The sequence below is a fragment of the Dysidea avara genome, chromosome 12 (genome assembly GCF_963678975.1).
Source record: "Dysidea avara chromosome 12, odDysAvar1.4, whole genome shotgun sequence".
Lineage (NCBI taxonomy): Eukaryota > Metazoa > Porifera > Demospongiae > Dictyoceratida > Dysideidae > Dysidea > Dysidea avara.
In genome coordinates, this window is record NC_089283.1 from 5,797,496 (window position 1) to 5,824,484 (window position 26,989).

At 38.6% G+C, this 26,989-nt stretch overlaps 2 protein-coding genes across 9 annotated transcripts in view; one reads left to right on the forward strand and one right to left on the reverse strand.

Moving 5' to 3' along the window:
• LOC136240998 (protein NLRC3-like) overlaps positions 1-21,843 on the reverse strand; it is a 69,857-nt gene extending 48,014 nt beyond the window's left edge. Inside the window, exons 1-7 of the mRNA XM_066032096.1 lie at positions 21,722-21,843; positions 21,364-21,672; positions 20,966-21,310; positions 19,483-20,916; positions 18,967-19,134; positions 17,642-18,015; positions 17,408-17,606 (exon numbers count right to left, since the gene is read on the reverse strand). Coding sequence (XP_065888168.1) covers positions 17,511-17,606; positions 17,642-18,015; positions 18,967-19,134; positions 19,483-20,916; positions 20,966-21,310; positions 21,364-21,672; positions 21,722-21,743 — 2,748 coding nt within the window. The 5' untranslated portion in view covers positions 21,744-21,843 and the 3' untranslated portion in view covers positions 17,408-17,510. The remainder of the gene's footprint in view (positions 1-17,407; positions 17,607-17,641; positions 18,016-18,966; positions 19,135-19,482; positions 20,917-20,965; positions 21,311-21,363; positions 21,673-21,721) is intronic.
• LOC136241011 (SEC14 domain and spectrin repeat-containing protein 1-B-like) overlaps positions 7,253-26,989 on the forward strand; it is a 39,555-nt gene continuing 19,818 nt past the window's right edge. Inside the window, exons 1-19 of one of the 8 annotated variants that reach the window (XM_066032123.1) lie at positions 7,253-7,390; positions 7,671-7,861; positions 7,908-8,134; positions 9,163-9,409; positions 9,471-9,578; positions 9,822-9,940; positions 9,996-10,193; positions 10,333-10,532; positions 11,233-11,371; positions 11,428-11,550; positions 12,678-12,882; positions 13,857-13,954; positions 14,003-14,044; positions 15,055-15,119; positions 15,172-15,279; positions 16,776-16,886; positions 16,937-16,976; positions 17,026-17,104; positions 17,159-17,359. In XM_066032123.1, the coding sequence (XP_065888195.1) occupies positions 10,026-10,193; positions 10,333-10,532; positions 11,233-11,371; positions 11,428-11,493 (573 nt within the window). In that variant the 5' untranslated portion in view covers positions 7,253-7,390; positions 7,671-7,861; positions 7,908-8,134; ... (2 more) ...; positions 9,822-9,940; positions 9,996-10,025 and the 3' untranslated portion in view covers positions 11,494-11,550; positions 12,678-12,882; positions 13,857-13,954; ... (5 more) ...; positions 17,026-17,104; positions 17,159-17,359. Of the gene's footprint in view, positions 7,391-7,670; positions 7,862-7,907; positions 8,135-9,162; positions 9,410-9,470; positions 9,579-9,821; positions 9,941-9,995; positions 10,194-10,332; positions 10,533-11,232; positions 11,372-11,427; positions 11,551-12,677; positions 12,883-13,856; positions 13,955-14,002; positions 14,045-15,054; positions 15,120-15,171; positions 15,280-16,775; positions 16,887-16,936; positions 17,105-17,158; positions 17,360-26,989 lie in introns of those variants that run through there. The other 7 variants (XM_066032116.1, XM_066032120.1, XM_066032124.1 and 4 more) reach the window with 7 other exon arrangements.

Below are 26,989 nucleotides of genomic sequence, written 5' to 3' on the forward strand. Positions count from 1 at the left end.
TCTTTGACACCAGAACAAGAACAAGTGAGTTATAAGGCTTTACATTTTGTATGGACAAGTTCAGGCTCATAAACACAAAATGCACTTGTTTGACTATCAAACAGTATGGTAGGGCTTGCATCAAAAGTGACGCGCGCTGCCAAAAATACCGCCCTTACAAACCAGCTTAGAAATTTCTTACGCGACGAAAATCACCTTTATGGAATAATGTTAGTCCATCTAACATCAAATGTAGCGTTAAAAATAAGAAAACACTTACTGGCAGCCTGATATAGAATTTTTTTTAAATTGTCAAAAATCGAAATTTCGTCTCACTCACTCGCTCAACTCACTCACTCACTGACCACAGTCACAAGCCTAAAGCCCAAACGAAGCAGCGCACGGTCACCATTTTACGCCACAACAACAAACTCACTGGTGGGATGTGCCTTTTGGGGTTCCGACGAGTGTGCGCCCTGTGCGCCTTGTCTTTTCTTTTCAATCAGGCTGCTTGTCTTCTTCTTCATCCAACGAAACCATATCGAGGCGTTAATTTTCCATATCAACACTTTCTTTAAGCAGCATAATAGACGCCACGGAATTATTTAAGGCGCTTAGACTACGCTACTGTACGGCCTCCGACTGCAAGGGGGTGACACACAGGCACTCACTGTAGGTAGATCTGCGACCGTGGTCAAAGTCTAAGTCAAAGGTCAAGGCCACCAAAATCGTGCCAATTCAATGGTCAAGTGTAAAAGCTTCCAACCCACAATTGAAAAGTGCTGAAATATTGTCGCTAAGTCACCGATCAAAGGTCGAAAAAGGCTCTTAGTCACAGGTCAAAGTGAAATTTCGGCCGGTCAAGACTTTGACCGTGGTCGCACATCTACCTACAGCGAGTACCTACCTAACACCCCCTTGGACTGTACGGAGTTACCAGTACTCCACGACAGGTAACAAGGTCAAGCCCATTCTTTATTCTACGTATTATCGATCGAGACCATGATGACCACGCCCTTTTACGCTAGCTGTATTTGTGACCACACACCCTCAAGTTGGTAGGCTGATTCGAGATACTCTAGTCTAATAATCGATCGAAACCACAATGACCACACCCCTTTGGGGGCAAGCACATCTTCGCAGGATGACTAGAGATACTCTAATACAGCAGTCACCCTAATAAAACGGTCACATGGTTATAGCTAGCTGTATGCTTTAACAAAAAAACTAAACAAACTAGTATATTAAAAATTATAAATTTAATAATGATGTAGGGTTTTAAGCTATAAAATGTAGTGAAACAAGAGATGAACAATGGTAGCTATTAGGGGTACAACAATATATCGATATATCGATATATTGCAATATTTTCTATCACAATATAATACAATATGTGTGATGAAACATATCGATATATTGCGTATTGCAATATATTGCAGGGTTATATTGCATAATATTGCAGGGTTATATTGCATAATATTGCAGGGTTATATTGCATAATATTGCAGGGTTATATTGCATAATATTGCAGGGTTATATTGCATAATATTGCAGGGTTATATTGCATAATATTGCAGGGTTATATTGCATAATATTGCAGGGTTGTAATGGGCTGTGGCTTGTGGATAATTAGCCTATTCAGCTGCCACCCTCCTGGAGGGCGGGAATCAAAGCCGCCAGAATGTAAATGTTGATGTTTTAGAAGCCACATATCCTAAACAAACTGTTAGTTGTAGTACTGCCTACTTGTACTGTAATACCTATTTAATAACTGTTGCCATTATAAGCAGCTTGACTGGTGGGTGTACACCACATGACACTAATGCTATCTACTGTATCTTATGAAGCTTAAATCCATGAGTTATTTACTCAAGTGTAGCACTTCAACATCACCAAAGGCCCTATTCCAAATATTGCAATACAGCAATATATTGCAATATTTTTTTAAGGCAATATGCAATATGTTATTTACCCATATTGTTGCATCCCTAGTAGCTATTACAGCATAGCTCAGTGGGAAATCCCTACTTTGGTAATGGACACAAAATAATTGTTATACCATGCCAAAGTAGGGATTTAACACTGAGTTATGCTGTAATAGCTATCATTGTTCATCTCTTGTTTCACTACATTTTATAGCTTGAAACCCTACTTCATTTTTAAATTTATAATTTTTAATATATTGGAAGTGAACACATGTTCATCTCTTCCATAAATTGGAAAGACCTTAGGAGTGATTGGGAAATAACTTGAGCTACAGCTTGTAATTGTGAAATTACCATGGGAAGGGAATAACTGTCAAAAATTGTCAATAAATATGTGTACAGTATTTCTGACTGACAAGCACTAATACCTCAACAAATAACTGAATCACACACACAATATTGTACATCAAGCCACAAACTATAATCCAATAATATACACTACTCAACACTGTACTAAACTAACACTCACCCCAGGTACAGCTGTATGTACTCCATGAACTGGTATCACTTTGTGTTGTACCAAAGTATAGTTCTACCAAACCATTCTTGCTGTAGATTTTCAACAGCCATACTGCCTGTAATAACACAAGGGTACACCCTCCGTAAATGCACGCACGCATGCACACACACACACACACACACACACACACACACACGCACACGCACACAAAGCAAAGCCTTCAGCCCAGTGGTCAGTACTGGGGAACCTGTGCACCACTCAGGTGCTATGGGTCAGCACAAGCATGCCCTCCTGGGGCAGGACTAGTGTCCCACAGGAGGCTGTACCATGTCTCACAGGTGAAGGTGTGGATACCCAAGGTCCCACCTGGACCTTCAACTGCTATATGAGACATGAACAGTTGAGCATTTGCTTCCCCAGTTAACACCAGGTACCCATTGATGTTACAGCTGGGTGGGCTGCTTCCCAGTTGGCACCAGGCCACCTGGTCCCCAAATTAATAGCTGGGTATAGACTGAGTAAAGTTTCTTGCTCAAGGAAACAACAACAACACCAAAGTGGCCCAGTTGGGAATCGAACCTGGAACCTTTCAATTACCAGGCAGACACCCTAACCACTTGGCTGTGCTCCCCCCCCCCCCACACACAACACAACGAAACATTAACTGTGCCATATATACCAGTACCTTTTGTAGTCCCACTGTAGTGAAGGATCAATTTGGACTTCTTTGACAACTAATTCTCTACCAGTATCACATAGCAACATCTACACACAGATGAACAGACAGTAATTCTACGATATGTATGTACACTTCAGTAACCAGGATGACTGCCTCAAATATTATCCCAATACAGCAGGTGACATTTTCAAAGATCACCAGACTAAGAACTCAGCTCAGGTTTCAATGACATGTCACTCTGCTATACAATACTGAATATCATTTTACAACTATGACAGCTCAAATACTCAAGTCAGGATACAATCTAGCATTTTTTCTCAAGTAGTACATGTAGGCGTGGTTCACGAAATAACATCACCCAAAAACCAGCCTCAATTTTCCCTGACAACAACGAGGCAGTATTAGTTAGGTAAAACTAAGCCCAAACAAGCTTTCGGATCAACCCGAAACGCTTTCAACAAGTTGCTATGAAATTTTAAAAATAATACATTTAAAGGAATTTTCTACTGACTGACTGATGCCTTAATCAGACAAACGTAACTCAATAACGGCTACTAAAGAACTTGTTGTTCTTCACACCAAAATCATTATGCATGACAACACTAAAGTATTAGTGATGTCAGCTAGGAATTACACATTACGAGGTATTTGTAGTACTAGCTTATTAGCCATACATATTAATTCTTTGAATTTATCTGCCCTTGGGGCATAAATTATTACTATGCAATAATCAGGTAACTTCATAGAATTTCATGGCTAATAAAAATGATCATAACTTCACAATAAAATCATCTATTAATTAAAAACCCAGTTGTTTTCTTTTCAAGACCTTTACTTTGAAACCATGTTTGGACTGTGTTAAACAATGCCTCAGGAAATAAAGACAAATATGGTGAATTTTCAACACAAAAATGGCAGCAAAATTCACCATATACAATGGCACAAAATAAATGTCAATTGATGTTACCGATGTTACATAATTGTATCACAAGTAACACATTATTTGCCACTCTACTATCCACAGATTATTTTTAAAGATTCCAAACATGCCCTTAAGGGGTAGTTTTGATGTGGCACCGTATCTGAAATTTCATCTAAATTTTGTTTCTTAGCTGCTCTACAACTTTAAAAATCAGTACACACCATGACACCTCTAATAATCAGTGTTGAGAACACACCCATCAAAGATCTAACTCTGTAGAAAGCAAGTTATTGTGCCATGCCCCCAATTTAATCTACTGTGTAGCTGACTAGCAAAAATCAAGATACTCTAATACAACAGTCACTCCTATGCTCTAACAAAAAGTGTGCAAACTTCTTAATTTATGGCACTACACTTTCAGTGCCTAACTGGTAAAAATTTGACCCACCACCAGTCTTCCAACGAATTAATAGTAAAGGAGCTTCAGCAAAGTTATGGCTTGTACATGAATAGTAAAAGTTATAGTATATTAATAATTATGGCTGTATGTCTACATCTTCAATGTGGCTATACCATTTAGTCTCATCTAGCAAAACTGGTTTCTTTTCTTGAGTGATAGTGGAAAGGTAAACATAGCATTAATTGTACTGTTAGTTTGAGCCGACAGATTCTGGGGACTTTATCGTGCACAGTGAGTCTACAGCAGAGATGCTTATCGATTAGTGAGAACATGAGGCACATTGTTCCACTATTTTAAAAGCTATCATATGTAGTTCTCACCAATAAACAAACATCTTTGTTGTATCTTAAAAAACCAACCACAAGCCACATAATAGAATTTGTCAGTTGCTGGACATTCACTAGACCATCCACACACAAAACAATTGAATGTTACTAGCTATAGGAGACTACACATTATAGTTCTCTATTTTTTTTCTTTTATAGAGAGAAAACTGATCCTATGGTACTCCCATCCACCACACTATAAAGTGTTCTATTACGCTACCTCCAGAACTGTAAAACAGGACCTCCAGAACTGTAAAACAGGACCTACAGAACAAAGAACAGAAAGGGGTTTAGACATCCCAAGGCATTTAATTCCTCTCCTTCAGTACCAGGTCTGGAAAATGACCCTTGCAGGGTGACCAATAGGAGGAACACCTCAAGGCTGTCTAAACCCCGAGATCGTGTTGAACTCTTAGATAATTAATGCTTATTTTCATGTTGTTTTGTTTTGTTGTATGTCCTTTTATCATAACAGTCACTTCTTGCAGGGATGACCAGAGGAGAAACAAGAACCTCTTATGTACATGATGGCAGAGTGCAATAAGACAACAACAAAGCCAGTTCAATTCATTACTTTACATAAAGCGTCTTCCACTTGTAAGACAAGAGGTAGGACAATTGTAAGCCAGTGATGATTGAGGTACTCATGTCTCCTGATGTAGAGAACACAAGTCAGCTGAAGCTTCCAGAGTTTGCTCCCACAAACTCTTCCCTCACAGTGACGGTGCTATAATTCTCCATCAATGACTTTATATGTAGGAACAACAGTACTAAGCAAATCAAACCATATTGTGGCCTGTAACTATTGCTACCATAAATTAAAACTTATGGCACACAACTACATGCACGAGGCATGCACTCATGGAAAGACAAGGACAGCCTCACGGATTTACCGTGAGACTCATGATTTCACTACCAAGCTCAAGGTCTCACAAGCAATAGCTCTAAACTCACGGATTTTTAGTTAAGCCTACCAATTCTCATGGGCCATCACCATAAAACTCACGATTTCTTTCACTTTCAAGTTCAGGCCAGAGTCAAAGTTCTCAGAACACCCTTTTTTTCTAGCCTTTCCAGTTCTTGGGGGATTTCCCCAGGTATGTAATTGTGGTACAACTAATAATAGAGGCAAGATCACGTGATTATAAAGGCGGGAATTGTGGCAAGGATTCGTCTTAGCCTTCTATTTAATTGGAGAGTACTTGAAGCAAGATCTGGAGTTCATTTCAAGTGGTCAGAACTCTGATCAGAATACCAACCCTGAAGCGCTTGGTTTGTACATCACACAAGAGCACCGCTTTCCTGGATTTGTAGCCTATACAAATGGTATGTACTATGTGTTTGGTTAGTATTTTATTTGCTTTCAGCCTCTAAGAAGAAATTGATACATCTCTAAGTGATCACGTGATATTATAAGCACCTAGTGGCTTATATCAAGAATGTTCCATAGTCCAGTCACGTGTTACAATAAAAGAGTAACTGTTTCAACACAGTGGCTTCTGAGTGAGTAAGTAAATTTAACTGGTGACAAGACTCGTGCACACATTTACTGGAAATCTAGCTATTCCATGCATAGATTAGTGATACACAACATGTTTTAAATGCTATATTGATGTCCATATGAAGATGGGCATGTGTATATGTGTTGCATGGTAAAGGTGGCCTCCTGCTCATTGTATGGGCATGGGGTCTGTTACAACTTGTTGTCTGCCTATAATAATATGCAGATACAGCAGACCATTCTGGATTTCAAGACTAAGTCTCAAGGTTTTTCTGTTTCCTAGGTTGGCAGGCCTGCAAGGATTGTGTTAATTGTGCATGAACTAGTCTCGCGGCGCCCGACCCTAAAAAGAGGGTCTGGTGAAACTCTGTACAAAAAATTTGAGCTCAGGAATGTTTATTGGATGACGTTCACGTGTTACGTAAGTGCAATATTTACGTCACAACATCCATTCAACCAGATCCACTTACAGCATCACCAAACTTATGGTGCTACTTTATTTGTTTAACACTGAAACGAACTCAACAGAATTGTATGGCCGTTTTCTCAACGATTTTAAGCGGCAAAGTCACCGGATGTAATTAACTGTAAGCCGCGAATCTTTTGAAATGTACGCATTACACAATCAATTTGAAATGGAGCGATCTGATTGGAGCTTCCAACATTCCGGCAGCGCCAAACTTTTTGTACACAGTTTCACCATAGATAATAGACACCCCATACATACTATGGTTTCACCAGACCCTCTTTTTAGGGTCGGGCGCCGCGAGACTATGCATGAACAGAACTATACCATGTATGAACAAGCAAACTTCCTCTGAGTTATACATAAGACACAATACAAGTATATATCACCTTTTGCTCCTTGTCCAGTATATGACCTTCTTTGTACTTGTACGATATACATACGACTCTCGAGCTCAGCATGGTTGCACGAAATAATTAGAGTCGCATATCTGCAGCTGGTGATAAGCCCTTGCGCTAGAATCGAACGTGGTGCTCGAAACGATCTGTCCCGATTTTGAGAACAGTACGAGTTGTAGAAGTCTAAAGCTTCGAAAAATGGAGCACAGAAGAAGTGAGTTGTTGACAATGGGTTTTAAATGCTACGTGTCACGTGATGTGCTACAATGCTTAGTCACTTCATCACCCTGTTCATGCAATGCCAGTCTACCACAGATGGTATAATATGGAAAATATACTGTCCGTGGCAATACTTACACACTCCTTTAAGTTACTTGGTGATGTATGTATGATCTTTTGATTACCAGGCCGATGCTCTAGCCACTTACACACACACACAAGTACACTTTGTAGCTTGTGTTGATCATTGTTTAAGGTGGTAGTGGTCACTCTAGGAAACTGTTCAAGGAGGTAGTAGAGGAACAAACTAAGATGTGTCAGCTAGTGGACTACAAATTATCATATTTGATAAGATTGACAATATCTCTACAAAGTTAAGAGATGGTTACACCACTGGGAGGACAGGTGTCCATGACAACCAGCTTTTAGCCAAGAATGGAACAATTCAACAATGTATGTCTAATTGGTGAGCACTATTACTCTTTTCCCTTGATATCTTATGTGCCTGACAGATTTAACTAACTGAAGAGATGATGTTTTGTTGTATCTGGGTTGATTGGAAGTACAGAATGCAATAGTCCTGCCAGGAAAACATGGACAATTGATGTTCCATCTATTCACATGTTGAACGTGAATAACAACGATCTGATCTGTAAGAAAAGACTTTTAACTTCAATGGAACTGAAATCAAATGATCTGTGAGGATTACAACCAACACTACAATGAACAGGTTCATAAGGTGATCTGTATGTGTTGTTGTTGTGTGATGTGTTTGTGTATACACCCTCATGTGTGTATTGTGTGTCTTTGTATGTGTGTACCAAGGTGGTAGAGCCTCCAATACATTTCCAGGACTATTTGCATGTACTAGATTTGTAGAAATGGAATGGTATACAGTTACTCAGTGTTCTCTGAGTATAGTATGTACAAGTTGAGCTGAATCCTGAAAAACAGCTTAATCCCAGCTAATACTGCCATGAAGGTATTATGAAGATGGTTTCTGGTCTGGTTAGAAAAGTATGCTATTGTAATCCTTACTGAGTACAATGAGTAGTATACCTTAAGACTAAATTACTTGTGGGTGCTGCAGCTTGTAGTCAGCTAGAAAGGAGTGTATGGACAGGTCATAAATTTTTAATGTAATGTCTTTCTGAGTATTGTATATGTTGGTGTGGCATTGTGGAAGGTACAAAGTGTGATGATGTCATGTGATGTCATATATAATTATCTTGTTATGGTGGCCATCTGTACTGCTGATCATGTCATTGTGCAGTGGCTGAGGAGGTTGGTCACATGTCATAAGCCTATGATGTAAAATTACGTAGCCAAACATTGTTCTAGGTACATGTAAACAGAATTTGCAATGTAAAGCAGCAATTAAGAAGCAGTTACACTTGCCGCATCATAAAAGAAAGCTGAGGTTATGAATCTAATCATTGGACATGAATTCAATGACATTCTTCAACTAACTTGAGAGAATAGAACATTTCACAAACTGTGATTTTGTTTTTGAATTGATTGCCATCATGAATATCTTTATCACGAGCACCAGTCACCTGTAGTTACTCTGTAGTTACTCTTGTAGTGCATGGATGGGAATTTTACAAAGTCAACAATTTAAGCATAAATATTTGACCAGCATGTGTTATCTCTTGATTGTGTAGTTTGAGGGTAAAAGTATAGTCTGTCTGTATGTGTGTAGTAATTAAAAGTGCAGCATTGTGTTACAATTGTGCGGTAATGTTATGATGTCGTTTGGTGTCACAGAATCTGGAGCAGTTCATTATGGAGGTAGAGTCACTACTGGATCACATGATCACCTGGAGCATCACATGATGAAGGAGTACATTGTTGAAGGGGCAGAGCAGGTGTTGCATCACCATGACAACCTAGAGGAGGAGCTCAAGATGTGCAATGTACTAAAAGAGGGAAGAGATCTGATTGGCTCAATCGAGCATAAACTAGGGGCATCAAGTAGCACGCCTGATAAAATCAATGCCACAGCAACTGTCAGGTAGTGTAGTATTTAACCAATAAGGTTGCATGATTATAGTGGGTGGGGCTGATATTTGCAGACAAATGTTAGAAGCTCTGCAGTGTCGGCAATGACAGATCAAGGAAGTGTAGCGTAGGCAGAAGATCCAGCTGGAACAAAATCTACAACTGAGCGAGCAGTATTTAAGGTAAGCTCGTGTATTGGTAGCTGCAGTGAAACCTGTTAGTGTGGACACTTGAAGACTCCTACACATAATCTAGACACTCAGTGAACGTCCCGAAGTATCCCTTAGTACATAAACTGACCTGGAAAATCTTGATGAAAAGTTGGTTGGTCCCAAGGTGTCCATATAATACAGGTCCCAAGGTGTCCATATAATACAGGTCCCACTGTATATTATACAGTTTGATATAAGTGGTGTTCTGTGCAGGTTAAAAAGGCTGAGGGATGCAGCATGGAATTGTTTCAAGCAAACAGGACATTGGTGAAAGCTTAGCAGCTATTGATGTACTATGGAAACAGTATGAGAAATTAGAGTCTAAAGCATAGGTGTGATATATTCATCCCACAATCAAATCTGCTGTTTATAAAATGTCCTCTTTAGAGTATCTATGATAACTTAACTTAGTTGAGGATGATGGTGGATAAGCTTTGTGGTAACAATCATTTTGTGTCCGATATCATAGATATGAGACAATTTGTGACTAAACTGACCAATCAGTACACATTCTTTGAGGCTCGGTTAAGAAAGAGAGGGAATATTTTACGTCTTTCCATGGCCTTCCATCGGCGCTTGGAGAAGGTATGTGTGTACATGTAGTAGTGGCATGTATGTATGCCATCATGTGTAGTAGTACGTGTACAGTGTGCTAGATGCAACGCACGCACATGCACACACTCGCAAAATCATTTTCACTTATTGCTTCTTACCATGATAACAGTGGAGACAAGATTGCGAATTCTGTCAAGAGGAAATGATGAACGAGGGGATGCCCTTTGATGATACAACAGTAACACAGGATCAACGACAAATGGACAACCTAAGAGAGAGTGGAAGTGAGGTAATCCAGGAGGGACGAGACCTGTTGGAAATGGTGCACCAGCAATCTGAACTGCAAATGTCACACCCACCAGAATACAAGTACGTGATTGGCTAATTATGTTGTGAAGATTTAATATTTTTATGTGCTTAGTAATTTCACCTCAGGTTTTGTAAGAAGGCATATAGCCAATAAACCATAATTACTGCGAATAAGGTCACGCATCTAAACAGAAAATTTGAAACGTGTCATTTCTGTACAAAGTTACCTGTGTAACGTAGCCACCGGCCTGCTTAATATGGCCACCCACTTACCTAGCATCAACTATAAATGTTAAGCATGCACGCAGGATGGTTTGGTATGACTAGGGGCGACTACCTGACTGTTGTAGGGTAATTTGTTCTAAATTAAACCAATTAAAAACTATTTGTCACTTTTTAAAAGATCTCTGTGAGAGGTCTCAACCATTACTGATAAATGAATGTAATTAGTGTCTTTGGCTTTCTATTATTTGTGTCATGAAATACACAAATACTCCCTCCATACACTAGCAAATCCCTTATAAGGCAGGGTATAAATCTTGTTTCAAGTTTGTTCTTCTAAAAGTTAATTGTTTGTAACATTTTGGTTTGGTCTTGAAACACACCCTAGATAACAAAAATTGACTTCAGCAGTCGTGAGCTACAATCTGGTGATCACCTTTTTTTATTTGTGTGGGGGACCCAACTACACACAAAAATGGTGGAGATCAATCCTATTATTGTAGGAAGCTAGATAAACTATTTACTTACTAACTATTAGGAAATGGTCACATCATGTGAGACACTGTTTGGATGAAGTAGAGGACAAAAAGAAGAGAGTAGAGCAGCTAGCAGAGACTAGGAAGGTACGACAAGACCAGCTGAAGCAGATTTACACCTGTGAGAAAGATGCAAAACAAGTTGGTTAACTTTTTCATCATTTTTCCTCTCTGGATGCTGTCCACTTCTTTTGCAGGTACTTGATGACTTGGAGACTTTACTGGAGCAATTGTCATCATGTCTCAGTAACCATGGTGACTGACTAGCAGCAACCACAGAACTGAGAGAGGAACACACAAAGATCACCAGAGCTGCTAAGGTGAGCAATAATTGGAGATGTAGGGCATAATTGTGAATTAGTGATTGATGCATCAAAAGATATATTGAAAAAATAGCGGGTTGTTTTAGTGAGGGGAAATTTTACAGTTATGATGATAAATGGCCATCCATATATTTATTTTATCCCAAGGTTGAATTTTAGTAAAGTAACAATAATCTGCCATACGGTACAGAAACAGTCACAAAGACATGAAGTAGAGTTAAATTATTATCACTGCTGGCTACACTTTACATGTATTACCACTATAATATTATGTCAGTGTATATTGGTGACAGCAAAGTCTTACACAACAGTGATACCACAGTAATGGTTATATTGTACAAGCCTACAGTCGTGGTTATCACGGGTATTAGTACTTATTACCATCTTTTCAGTGGCAGTTGGTGTACATCATTCATCATGTGATCTCATTTAAAACTATATCCATATGTATCCTAAAGCCCTTCTTACAAAAACACTTCATTTTTAGATACAATAAGTCTAAACCTTAGACGTCATTTCATTACATGTAATTCACCAACTACCACATTTGCTGTAAGTATGTTTAATTAGGACATACAACTCCTCTGTTGTCTGTTAACAGGAACCCTTATATGTGTCACCATGCTTTGGAACTTCCTTCAAAGTAACAACTAGATGTGCTGACTTCACCTTTCTTCTTATAGTCTCTAATAGCAGTAATCAGTTTGTGATCTGAGCCATTTGGTAATTAAACATTGTGTTTGATGACTTGTAACAGTTGTACTGTAGTTTAGCTGAAAATCTCAAACATGCTATTTCATAGTTTAGGCTACGTACATAACCAATTCAACCACTAGGGGATAGCATAAGCTACCGTATGGCAAGTTATTGTGAATGGCGAATCTCACAAAATTCAATGGATAAAAATTTCACAGATCCTAGTAGTAACAATCCACGAGTGAATTTCCATAAATGGAATGTCTATTGCAAAAATTTCAACCTTGACAATAACCCACTATGGGATATGATATTCTAGTGTACAGTACATATATGCAGGGTTTGTTTTATGCAGCTTTGTCCAATACTTATAATTACTAGTGTACAGATGTTCATTGTCTTACTATTTTTGTTTGCCCTATACACAGAAAACTCACAACTATGGTAAAGACTTATTATCAGCTGCCCACAAGAGCAGACAGGCATGTAACATGTCACAACAACCCAACCAGAGATTATTATTAGCACAACTATTGACAACCTGGGAAAGCATTGTTGTTAGGGGCAAGGCCACTTTAACTGATGTCAAGCAATCTGGTAGTTCTACCAAACAAACGGCAGCTGATACTCTCGGTGAGAACTGCAGAGTAAATGTATAAGTGTAGTGTGTGTGTGTGTGTGTGTGTGTGTGTGTGTGTGTATGTTTCATTCACTAAATCACCTTATCTCAATTTCTATGGTTACCAAAAGCAATTAGGTTAGAATCGTAGCCATATCAAAGATGCACTTTGTCGGGTAAAAGAAGAACACAACATAACCCAGCTTCTTTTCCCACTTACCAGGTTGTGTGTCGCTCCTGTAGTCATACGTGGAGCTTCACCCATTTATTTGTGGCAGCAATTTGTAGATTTGTCATCTCCATTGCTGTGTGTACACTTATGCCCACTGTTGTAATTGATCATTAAGTGTATGTACACATCATAGTCTGGCCTTACACAAAGATGATGTGTTACTTATAGTCTACGCCTTGTAGCAGCATTCCAGCTTCCTTTGTGAGCTTTGAGAATAGTGCAAATGGCTTAGCACTTTCAGTGGGCACTACCATACTTTGTCTACCACAAAAGTTTAAGTTTACTTGCCCTCAGCTGCAAAAGTTTCGCTCATCAAAACTTGCCTATACAGTAGGCCAAAAACTGTACTTCCCATTTCATGGTGAACACAATGAGAGAAGTCCAAACACTCCACAGCTTGTTGCACTTGTAACATAATTATGATTGGTAAGATAATTTAGTCACTGTACAATCGAATGTTTTGCTCTTCTTGATGTCTGTTGCTATAATTTGTACCCTTAAAGTTGAACACGATCATTAATAAAAAGTGCACTGAAAATGCACAGGCCAATATTTCAGCTGTAATGCATGACTGTAAATAAAGCACTGTAACTTCCGTACGGTAAATGCTAAGGCTACACAATTTGTACCATTCTATCTGTGATGTAATAAGGAATAAAACAGTACCTAGGGTTTTACCCTTTGGTGAAAACATAAGGCCAAAACTTTCCATGAAATCAAGCCGTCACAAAAAAGAAATTCTTTACATACTTTCAGAAAATGGTTGGTAACTTCTTCACAGTGTGTCCTATGAAGTTCTGGTGAGGACCATTCGATTCTCCATTCAATAATGAATCACACCATATAAAGCTCATGTGAGTCAAACATTTTTATAAATGGCTGCCAACACAATGTGTGTGAAGTAATAGGAAATACAATCACCATTCATCGTGGCATCATGACAAGTGAGCAATTATTGTTACAACCATTATTTATACTTGTCTAAGTAGACCGATGAAGCTTCAAAGTTACAGCTCTTTGTGCAAGACAGCACGCTTATTTATTAAGTATTAATCCAGTAGGATAACAGTTCAGGCAAATGTGCTAGTGTTCTCTGGGTAACGATGTCATATTACATATGATCGATGAGGCTTTACTTTTTGCATTGTGTGTCTGCCAGATTATGATAATACTCTAATAGAACAATCACTTCATGTTTATTACAAAAAGCTGAGAATATATTTTCAAGTTTGTTGTATATGAGGTGAAGTGTTAGTCTTGCATGCCTAGAAATTTGTTGTGGGGGCAGCAAATAAGAATATTGCACACTTTCTGTGAACACACTGGAATGCAATTAGATGCAGTGGAACCTCAGTTATCTGGACCCCAAATTATAGAAATGGCTGTTCTATTAGGGTAGTTGAGTAATACTGATATTTTCTTTAAAATCCTTATGCAATTTTATTGTAAGGTTATTTATGCACCGTTTCAGAGATATGGACCTTTCAGACTTATGGACCACCCCTGATTCCAAGGGGTTCAGATAACTGAGGTTCCACTGTATATTGTTTGTGCTGAGGATGGTGTAATATGTGCCAGTCATTTTTGTAAGCAGACTGAGGTGAAAATGGTACTGGTAACATCTTGGTGATGTACTTGAAACATTGTTGAAGGTGTTTCACAAATCCATAGCAAACCATATTCCGTCATTTACCAAAGCTCTTTACGAGACCTGTTCTAGGGGAACAAAGATCCAAAGTCCATGTCATTGTTAAACTTTCATAAAACTATTTGTAGTCTATATTCAGTCCTTTATTACACTAAAGTGGTGTTTGTTTTGGCATAGAGTCCACGAAGTGATCCGGTTTGCTCTGCCAACATTCTGGCATGGTCACGGAATGTGTGCAACAGTTTGTTTGCCAAGTGTGACATATAAAATGGTTTATGTCAGGGAGGTTTATCATCTCCATTACAGGTCAAAGATTGACCAACAAGATCAGTAATGTTGATTTCCAACAAGTCCTCTTTGATGTCAAACCTGTAAGTGTTTATGATAAGTGATGTCATAATAGGTCATCATGTATACCCCCAGGCATTGTGGTTACAGACTGCCCACAATTTTGTTACCTGAAAACTGTGACAGCTTTCTGGAGCTTTATCATCATAAGTCATTGTCTATCTTTTCCATCATCTTTTGAAGGTATGTACCACTACTATATATGGTGATGTAGCCCAATTGACTATTGATGGAGGTTAACTGACCTAAACTATAAGAAACAAACTCAGAGCCAAAATGAGCAAGAATGGAACCGGATACTGGAAATCAAACATGTGCCAGCTATTAGGTGCCAGCAAATTGTGCAGTAAAACCTCACTTAGTGGACACCTCTTTAATAAGACCACCTTGTTATAGTGACCACCTTTTTTATGTCCCAAGCACAGCTAAAATTAGGGGTGAGCGATACCAGAAAATGTTTCTTCGTTATGATTCCAACTACTTTTGTCATGGTATTGATGAGTATCGATACCAATACTGAGTACCTGTGATATTTGTGGTTAGTAGCCAATTAGTGAACCTCACAGTGCTGAAACTTTCTCAGTGATGAAACTTTCTCAGTGATCACTGGTGGGTTGAATAAAGCTTGCATTATATTATAGTAATGGCTGAAACATTCCATTACTTAGTGTTTGTATCTGCAACACATGCACTATGTTAGCAAAATGTCATGTGATCACCAAGTATCAAAATTTCCGATTCTTCATAAAAAGTACTTGATACCAAAGCATCAGACGTTCTGGTATCGTTATCAATATTATATTACTTGTGTCGCCCACTCCTTGCTAAAATATAATTCCCATGAAGCCACCTAACTTTGAAGGCAAATTTCAGGGTACTTCTGGCTGGCTATGGTACATTAAAGTTAAACCATGGCTGACTATGTTCAGAAGCAACTAACGTTGTGACTATGTTTGTTAACATAAACAGGCAAGGCCTAGGGTGTCACAGAAAAATTTTATTTAAAGCTGTTACATTATTTTACAGACTGTTTACAAAATTTACTAAACATCTATAGGGTTAAACTTCACTGTAGAGTAGTTATCCCATGTTACTTTATAAGTGGGCGTGGTCCACATAAAACTGCTTGTGAATGTGCTATAGCACTAGTTCTCACTTTAAACCAACGTTTCTCAACTCATAGCTTCCATCTGAGTGCTGCAGGATGCAAAATTGGATGCATGGCTTGTAATGTCCTATAACCAAATTTTGCAAGTTTGTCTGTATAAAAGTTGTCCAGTCTCGTGTTGGCTTGGGTCTCGTGTTGGCTTGGGTGATTAATCACCCATCTTAGCCTGCAACTGGCATAGTACATAAATATCAGTTGTATCATGTGCCCTTCTGATTTGCCTGATATATGTATGCACAGGTCCTGTGGCCCTTGGTCTTGGGTGTACATATCAGGTAAATCACTAAGGGCCCATGTTACAACCACTCAACAAAATTTCATGGCAATTTTTTTCTATACCTGCCACAAAAGTATTTTTACTACAAAATTTTCTACACAATAATCTAATGGTAAACACTTTGCATATCGCCTATGTTATTTTGAATTGTAATTATGCAAGCTGTGTGTTTGGTAGAGTGTTACCCTGAATGTAAACCACTCTGTTAATAATTTGATAACTTGATTTCTTCAGGTATTGTGGATTGGAGTGAGCAGATAGAACAGATCTTGGAGAAGGGTCGGCTAGTCATCAAGCAGACATAACTGGACAAGTTCACTTCACTCACCAGCTTACTGCTCCATGGTATGTACTAGTGGGTGTGTACCCTGCAAGCTTCTAGCCCTACCCCCTAGGAGACCTAGCTGAATGTGGCAAGACTGCATCAATAGCTGAGTAATTTTCTAATGTAAAGATGTGGAATTGAGTGGGTGTTTCTTGTCAGAATTATGACAACATGATCATACAGTACGTATTCTTGACCTTACGATCAAGTTAACATGTTGAAGGAGTCATGTGAGAAGGTAGGATATTTGTGTAATGTGATATGTAATCGAACCTTTTTGTTGTTGTCATAGGTTACATCACCTTGTTAGCAAAATGGATCATGTGATCAAGAGCTCCAGTGGTAAAAGTGTTCAACATCCCAATTAACTATACACGTGAATTGACAAAATATTGTAATTTAATTGAGTAATGTAAAATTTATACACTAAACAATTATTACTGTCATTACAAAAGGTTAAATAAATGTTTGTGGTAATATTTTCCTATTGTAATTTAGAAAACATGTTGTAATTTAATTCTACAACATATCGGTGGCTCACCTGATCCAGAAGGGTGTGGTCAATTACAATGATTAGTGGTTACCATGATCATAATAACACATTATTGCTAATGATCAACACCCACCCTTTGATGATCACTGTACTACACATTGGTAGATCTTGACTTAGAGTCAACCACATGTACTAACTCCTTGTCTTCTCCATCATCAGTAGATCTAGAGTTGTTATCTCTCTTGGTCTAGTAACCATGACAACAGTTATATCAGTATCTACCTTTTGTCTGGTTTCCAGGATATTCATCATCTTTTGTACTTCATTGTCTTCCTTGTAATCATCATCTATAGTCACTTCTTCACACACTCTGTTATTCACAGTTGATTGTAGTATCAGACGAGCTCCCTCAACGGTGATGGGATTATTACCAATATCTAATTCCTTGATGCTTTGATTTACTGATAATCCTGTGGCTAGTGCTTTTGCTCCAGTAACAGTAATACCACACTCGTATACACTCAGTTCCCTGATCCTGCTCTTACCAAGAGCTCCTGCAATGGCAGTGATGCCATCATCACCAATGTTGTTAAATCCCATCCAAAGCTCTTCTAGTGTATCATTCACTTGTAACAGTTCACCAATACACCTGGCACCTGTAGTGATCAGTAGACAATAACAATTGTGACCCACTGAGCAAAAGCCTGACTAGCTTGTATAATTCTGCTCTGAGAAAAATTACATTGAAACAATTACACTGGGCGTGGCATTTATTTGAGCCCAGCTTTAATACAGACAAATAATATTATTATGGTACTGGAAAATAATCTACTCCATCAAAACTCTCATATCAAATGTGTGAAATTTCAATACCAGTATGTATTATCTGATGTTTTCATTGGTGATTATAGTCAACTGAGGAAACCATACAGTATCACATGATCAGGGTAATCCCCTACATTACAACTTGTATTCACACAATACACTACACTTTAGTACAGTGAAACCTCATCAATAGGGACACCTGCCTGCCAACAGGACCAAAACATATTATGGCCTTGATAATGAACAAGGTCACTAAGTAAATACTAAGGGACGTAACAAGGCGGTCTCATTATAGAGGTGATCACTAAGTGAGGTGTCACTGTATGTGTGGGTGGGTCAAAGGTAATTTTCAGTGTACAAATCTCATGTTAACTCATGAGGTACATTCTTTGTCATGTTACGACCTAGTTGTACATCAGCTAGCTGTGTTATGACAAAGAATAACACTAAGCATTTTGTGTACTGAGTTGAGGGAAAACAAGTCTAAATATCTAGATCTGTTCCTTAAAAGTACCAACAAACAACAAATGTTTCACCTCTCTCATGGATTAGATCAGACCTGTATATACACTCTGGCACCAAACACCAATGTGTTATCAACTGTACCACATGTACTACTTCAGTACTGTGTTGTAGTTTCCAGTACTTCAATGAAGTGAAACATGTTACTTGTAACACATGTGGTTGTGCTTTGTCTGACATGTACACATGAGGCCCAAGGGTGAGTGTGTACATATCAGGTAAACCACTCCCACCAGTGTTACAACTATTACATGTTGTACCTTTAGCTGATATTCCACAGCTCCACACACTCAATTTAGTTAGTGTAGTGTTAAGGCATAGTCCGTCCATTAGTTGTGATATACCAGCATCACCAACAGGATTACTGCTCATATTAAGGTATTTCAGGGTACAATTCTCCTTCAGAAATTCACCAATACAACTGGCACCTGTAGTCATCATAAACAATAGCAACAGTTAAAATTTAACAATATGCTGTAATCATCTGTTAACCTTATAAGGTAAAGAAACAATATTAATTGACCACAACAACACAATGTGTGGAATAGTCTCCAATACTACAACTCTTCGTGTTACTGTATGCACATGTGTGGAATTTCCTAGAAGCATCAATTTCATCATTTACATGAAACTAAAACATCTAACACTCTTAATGAGGCACTACCTGTATAATGATAACAGTACAGATTACAAACACATACAGCTCAGTGAGGTGTTGTCAATTCACTAACACACAAACATCACACAGTATATCAACAGTTAATAGTGGGACTAACTTTTCATCACAATCTTCATCAAATGTTCCACTCCAGTCACAGTGAGATCATTATCATAAAGGATCAATTCTTGTAGTACATGGCCACTGTAATTCTTTCCTAACATCTCTGCACCATTGTCACCAATATGGCAGCTCATCATATCCACCTTCACCACTGGATAACATGATAATATGTGACAAACACAAAGACAGTCATATGGCTGCAAAGTAGTGCTACTCAAATCCACTTTAAAAGGAGTAGCTGACTGAGGTGGATCAGTTTTTCCACTTTCATACACACAACGTAATGCTGTAAGAACAACAGTGTTTGGAACAAGTAAACTCTCACTCTTTTGCTTCAATTTCTCCAACACAAATTGTGCTGTTACAGGAGACACTAATTTTGTTAGACCACACAAGAAAATAAACACATTAGGAAAATCATCAAAGTGTTCACTCAGTATACGCTGCTGTTCTTGGTCAGATAGTGTTGACATGTAAAGTGCACACAAAAACTCTTGAATGGTAAGGTGTGCAAAATGGTATGTAATAGTGTCTACAGGTACGTCATGAGTGGGCGTGGCTTTTAAAAGACCATACCCATCCCAGTCAGCAGTCACCTCACTACCACACTGGGTAAGGTCCTTCATCACAAATGTAATTTTTGGATCCTTTCTCCACAAACCTGCAGTGCTATACCATTCAAAGAAGCCACAATATGCTAATTTACTCAAAACAAACACTGTTCTCACTGCCTCTTTGGGGATACCATTCAATAGTTGACACAACTTCATGTCGTTGGCTACTGGTACTGCTACATGTGACCTAGATGGCTTCTTCTCACTCTCCTTTTCAATTTGTCTCCTCATTATCATTACAATGAAAAATTCATATAACCTAGTTATAGTTGATGGAAGCTTCTTTTTGGTTTGAAATATATCTACTATCATTACCAAATTCACAGGAATATAACAAAGGCTAAGAATGTGTGGAAAATTGTTGACATGTGTTTGAAAGTCTTCAACAGTTTGGGAATCTGCTAACATTTTTTGTGCAAACTCTCTTATTTCAGCTTTACCGAACCCGACAATTTCAACAGTTCGACCAGCTTTAACATTTTTACATGCATGAGGTCTTGACGTGATCAGTATTGTTGCTTGTTCCAGTACTGTACATTTTTTGATCACACCTACCAGGAGTCCATCACTTGTTTGACGTTCCACTGAAATCTCATCTAGTCCCTCGAAAATTATCAGACATCTTTCACCTGCTGATTTCTTTAACTGTTCATATGCCTCTATTCCACCAAGGTACTCAACCACCACTTCTTCAACAGGTCTCTCATGAGCTGATCTCAATGGAATCAACAACACAAGATCAAAATCTTCTGCTAAAAATCCACCCCTGGCCCACTTCACACAGATCTCATTGGCAAGGGTCGTCTTGCCTATACCTACACAACTCATATTACATCACTACTACTGATACTTTGTAATACTCACCTGGGGCTCCCATTATTAGTATTAGCCGAGGACAAGGCTTGTTTTGATAATGGAAGATGTCCTTTAGACCACCAAGTACCTCCTTTCGCAATAAAATCTCATCAACCTGTCCTTGCAATGTAAGTCTTGTAATCTCCTCCAAGTTCTTATCTGCTCTAGTCACTTTTTCTCCTTTCACCAGAGCCAATCGAATGTACGAGTGTGGCCAGTCAGTATCATTAGTGGACAAGTGTTTACAGTACCTTGACTGTAACCTGCTAACAACAATGACATCTATTGGACTAGACTTCAACTTCTTTACAGTAGGAGGTCCACTAGTATACTGTGTAGTAGCTGAATGGAGACCTACAGACCACAATGTAACTTAATTCATCTCAAAATTATTCAGGTCAACTCACCAGACTCAGCTGGACTCTCCTTTAGTCGGCTTCTAATCTGTTTTGATAGTTCCTTCACATCATCATACTCACTATCCTCCATCACTTTAAGGAGCTTATTAAAACTACTACCAACACCACTTGCTAATGATGGCTTGATCACATGATCCAGAAAGTATGTTGCTTTATCAGCTTGTGTAGCTTGTGACCCCACTTGATCTTTAACATTACCAGGAAGGAGTTTGGATGAGAACAATTGCGCAGTGAACGTGACATCGTTCATTGGTAGGATGTTTACTAATTGTGGAAAGAAGTGTTGGAACACTTTACCTGTAGTGAACGATGATATATCATAGTTCACTAGCTATAGATTTCTTACCTAAAATTGCTTTGTTCTCCATTTACGTAGCTGTCTCTTATAATGTAGTACGACTACTTTAGCAGCTAACAATATCGAAGGTATGTTCAGCTGGTTGCCGCCCATTTGTTTATATCCTTAAGGTAAATGCGGGTATTTCCGGACAGCGCACAATTCCGGACACTTTGGCACCTTTACCAAGCTAGCCCAGGAACGAAACAACGGATTGTCTTGAAATTTCTGGTGTGAATAGCTATTCTTATAGGGATTATAAAAATCGAAAAGTGTGTTCTAGTTGATTCATTCTTGGGTGCTATACACGAAGTGTCCGGAATTGTGCGCTGTCCGGAAATACCCGCATTTACCTTATGTTTTGGTGCAGAGACATCTGTGACAGTCCGAACTTAATGCATGGCGTTGAATTGCAGAAACCAGCACGTTAAGGACAGATCCAAGGATTTTGGCTTGCATCCCTTAGTAATTACTGCATGAGGCCACTGAGTTATAACCTGCTTACACTGGTCACAATTCAAGAACACCTTTTAGCTAATCAGGCACAGCTGCAGGTATTATTCTAAATATCAGTGCACATGTTGTAACTGTACACAAGTGTGTTCATGTGTATGTGCATGTGTGGTGTGGGATACTGTTCTATGAACTACACACATCCTGATAAATCCCGTAGCTGGCCAAGTCAGTGTGTTAGTAGAGGTAGTTCCATATCCCAGTTGTGGACTTGTGGTACACACCTAGACTACATGTTGTAGGATCAAGTCACTACTAGGTCCTGTTCAGTCTTCAACACAAGAGAAGATTATGAGGTCCCTCACAATGTGGTAGGTATAAGCTACAGGTGTAGAAAACCCAAAAAGAAGCTTGCTACATGTTTACAAAAAGACTATCATGTTAACTAAAATTGAACCTCTTCCTCACCTCTACACTGTTATCTCACCATTGTGTTAACATCCTACTGTACATAGTAAAGGTGAAATTCTAAACCTTTCTATGTACCATACAACAGGAAATTTTAATGAAAGAAAGAATTGATGAATTAGTTATTACTTATTAATAAATACAACAAAAAATTAATCTGTCTCCATAAGCGGCCCGTGTGTTTAGATCTGAGTTTCGTTATCATCTAAGTCAATGTTGATGTATATACAGTGGATTAGAGTGGAACCTCAGCTCTCAACCCTTTGGGACCAGAGGTGATCCATAAGTCTAAAAAGTCCATATCTTTGAAACTGTGTATAATTAACCTTAAAATAGCACAAAGAACAGTCACTACTCTAATATAGCAAGTTTCGGTTAACTAAGAATCCAGATAAGTGGGGTCCAGATAACTGAGGTTCCACAAGGACATTAGGAGCCACTCTAATTATCACGCATAATCTTCACCAGTACAAATCACAGTGTATAATTTGCTCTAGTAAATAACAGTTAGGATGTACCATCTGTTATGTAGATTGATGTTATACAATTATCAGCTGACCACACCACCTTGTATCACTGTCTGTTTTTATCTGCTTTACCAGTTAGGCACTGGAGGCAAAGCTTGTATGAGGTGTTTACCATGAGCCAAGGAACTTAAGCAAAAATCGTTGACTAATAATGGTTTAACTTGTGGTCTAGAAAAAGCTTGAGCCTCACCCACCAGCTGTCTCATGTGATCTAGGTGTCTGATCTGTCAACAAGAGAGCATGTTCATGAGATTCCATTTCCAGAAGAGCAGTCAGTTTACAACTCATAGAAGTTGGTTTTACTCTTTGACGATATTGTACGTTTCATATTTGGTCATCAACACATAAACAAAAGAAGCCACTTGACAGTTCCAGCTAATTTGATGATTACCATGTTGATCAGTCATTCACACCTTGTATCCTTCAGTGTGATATTGTATAGTAGCTGTTACTGGATCTGTAGCCTGTAGGAGATTACAATAATAAAACAGTTACTCTTATAACCTGACTACCTCGTATATGCCACACCCAGCTATAATGATGTCACTCCCACATGATCTGGAATACGATATTGTTGTTCCTGACAAACGGACACCTTCAGTGATTACATGATGTCATACAATATCATATACCTGGTGTAAAATGTAGTTGTCAGTAGCGCTCTTTGACTGATCACACCACTACCATATTTGGATGTTGCTCTGCTGTTGCTAGAGGGAAAAGATGTACAGTGGAACCTCTCTATTACGGACATTTTGGGACCAGAATTTTTGGTTACTTTTTGCTGAGGTATTCCTCTTTCAGAGTTATAATGTTTTAACCAGATCTGATTGGGCCAAAGTTTTTGTCCTTATTACACCATCATAGAGGCATTAAGGGTAGATGAAACCATGGAAATTGTTTCTTTACAATTTTCACAACAACTGCGGCACCACACAACAGCACATGATGTGCACTTAATTTAGTGGTTAAGAGAGATTAATTGTAACTTTATTTGTGTTGCATTTTAGTGACATTTTGGTAGATTGCACAAAAACACAATACATTTTAAAATACGTAAGAACACTTTCTGAGGTCCCTTGTCAATACAACACTTCTTGAAGAAAAACCTCCTTTAAAATGTGTTATAGAACTTTGTGTGGATGAGATCAAAGGAAAAAGTGTACTTTAAATGTCATAAAGTACACTTTAGGGAAAACAGTGCTTTATTGCACCGCAAAGAGTGCTTTATTTGTACAAATAAAGGTGCAACAAAGCACAGTTGCCCACGTGCTCCAGTACAAGCTAATAGCCTGCAGTGCTCATGCCAGTATGACCAATCACCCAAGCTGGTGAAAGCTGATAGCCTCACCGCATCATTCACCCCAGCCAATATGAGTTCTACCACTGGATTGCTTTTATAGACATACCTAAATGTTTCAATGGTGGGTGGGAGAAGGTAACGTTGCTGTTACATTTGTTAATGTAAACGGACAAGTCCTGGAGATACCACTGAAATGCTTTACCATGTGTCACAACAGAATCAATTGTGGGTTGTCACCAAACCTGCAACAATACATGATGTATGCTAAACTATAGTGAACTACACGTGAGCTACTCTGCATTCAGGCTGCTAATAATTTGTACAATGCGTGATAATTGCAAGTCTTAGTGTATAGTAAAGCTACAATACATGGCTAGAAAGTTCCATAAATCATTTAAAGGAAAAATAAAGCACGAGACGTGCAGCCAAGATGCTAATAAAGCATGAAGCAAAGAAGCCTTGTGCTTTATTAGCATCTTGGCCGCATTTTTCATATACTAATAGCACTAGCGGCAATGCTTTAATATATGTGACCCAGTCTGAAAAAACCGGTTTTATCGCCCATGTCAGCAGATTTGATTTTTCACCCAAGACACAAAGCTACATGAATAAACTATCTAATTCCACAATCAAAATCAGCTAGACTTGAGTGGTCTGGTTTCGCTGGCTGCTTTTCCCAAGCTCAGTGGCGATCTGTATGTGTGGTGTGGGGCCTTAATGGAGCTCTGGTCAGCCTGGGATGACTGCATGTGGCTGTACAGCTCTGTGGTGTTGAATAAGTACCTCTGCTGTGAATTTCCTTTCATTTTGGCCAATTTTGAGACCTCAATGGCCCAAAACTTGGCTTTATTCATCCCTACGCCTTCCTTTTCAATATCTGAACACCATCTTGCCCGCTTTCCAGGCTCCCTGCCTCCCACCCATTTTGCAGCTGGCCTGATACAGTCAACCTTGGTTTAAAAACTATGTAATACGGTGGGAAACTTAGTAGTTGGCTACTTGCACATTGGATACTGTGGAAGGTAAAGAATTGGTATAAAAAGTGTGAAAATTTGGTACACATAGCTTCAACCATTGGCGAGCTACAACACACTAAATACTTAAAACCGGCATTTCTTGATACTTTTAAATAGACGATAAGCCCGGTTTTCCCAGCCTGGGTCACATATACAAGTTTCTATTAAATTGATTTATTCTAGAGAGGTCCCTCACTACACACACACACACACGGACGCAGACACAGGTCATTTAGACGTTTCCACTAGGAGTTGTGTGGGTTACTATTAAGGGTCTAATGGTTTAACACTACACTACACTCTAAGTAGTACCAACTTGCTTCTTTATGACCAATCATTTCTGTAGTATTGATAGTGAAACAGTAGATGCTCTAGCTAATATGAAACACCACCATGAGTAGGATATTGTAGTTGTCACATCCTAAACAAACACAACACACAATCTCTCAGTGGTCATATTGGTTCAGTTTACCCTCACTGTTGTAGGTGTGTGACTGTATGAACCATCTCAAGTTGGTGACATGGTTGATGACCTTCTGATACTGTCAGTGTAACTCCCATCACTTTCATGCACCAAACTGTAAAACATGGTGATGATTAACAGCCACCCAACACTTGACAATTATTGGTAATGTACACACTCTCACATCAATGAGGATGTTGTTTCACAAGACGGCTGGTCAATAACAAAGTCAAACATATACCATAGAGGTAAAAAAAAATTGTGTGAAACAACACAATTATGTTGTTGTAAAACAGCAGTAATTACAGGTCACTTTCATATAAAATAGTGACATTACACACATATAGTCTTGTGAAGGATTGTATTAAAATAAGAAGAAACTTTAGTACAGTTGACACACCAGGACTGTGATACACAACATACAAGCATTCATAGGGAAAACCAATAGAACATGCATTTCAATTAAGAATCATAGAATACGAAGTACTTAAAAAAGGGAAACAACTGAGGTCGCCTACACCTGCAGATATACTAGTGGACAATGTTAATCCATTCATCAGTCTATACCCATGACTATATTAATATTAAATGTCCACTAGTATATCTGCAGGTGTAGGCAACCTCCCTTGTTTCCCTACTTTTCATTTCTATGATCCCTAATTGAACTTAAAAATTTTTTTTTCCTTATATTTGTTCATTTACTTTTTATATTATCATGACTGGTGAACCCACGCATACACTACCACATGGAAAGAAAGGATGGCACCAGAGTTAATGTTTTCACCTGAACGGGTGCTCCAGGTATCAATATTATTACTTACTCGAAGTAAAGTAGCCATTACGCTTCGCTATCAGCTTTGTTCATCCCATTTTACAGCGGTATAGGATCTTATTGAGCTTGCTGGCTATATATGGTATCTCTTACTGAGGTTCGAGTCTACAGGGAAGATTTACACTGTTGTATGTTCATTTTATTGTAAACGTAGAGCAGTAAAAAGCATCTCCGCAATCAATCCGGTCACCACAAACAATACAGATGATTCGCAA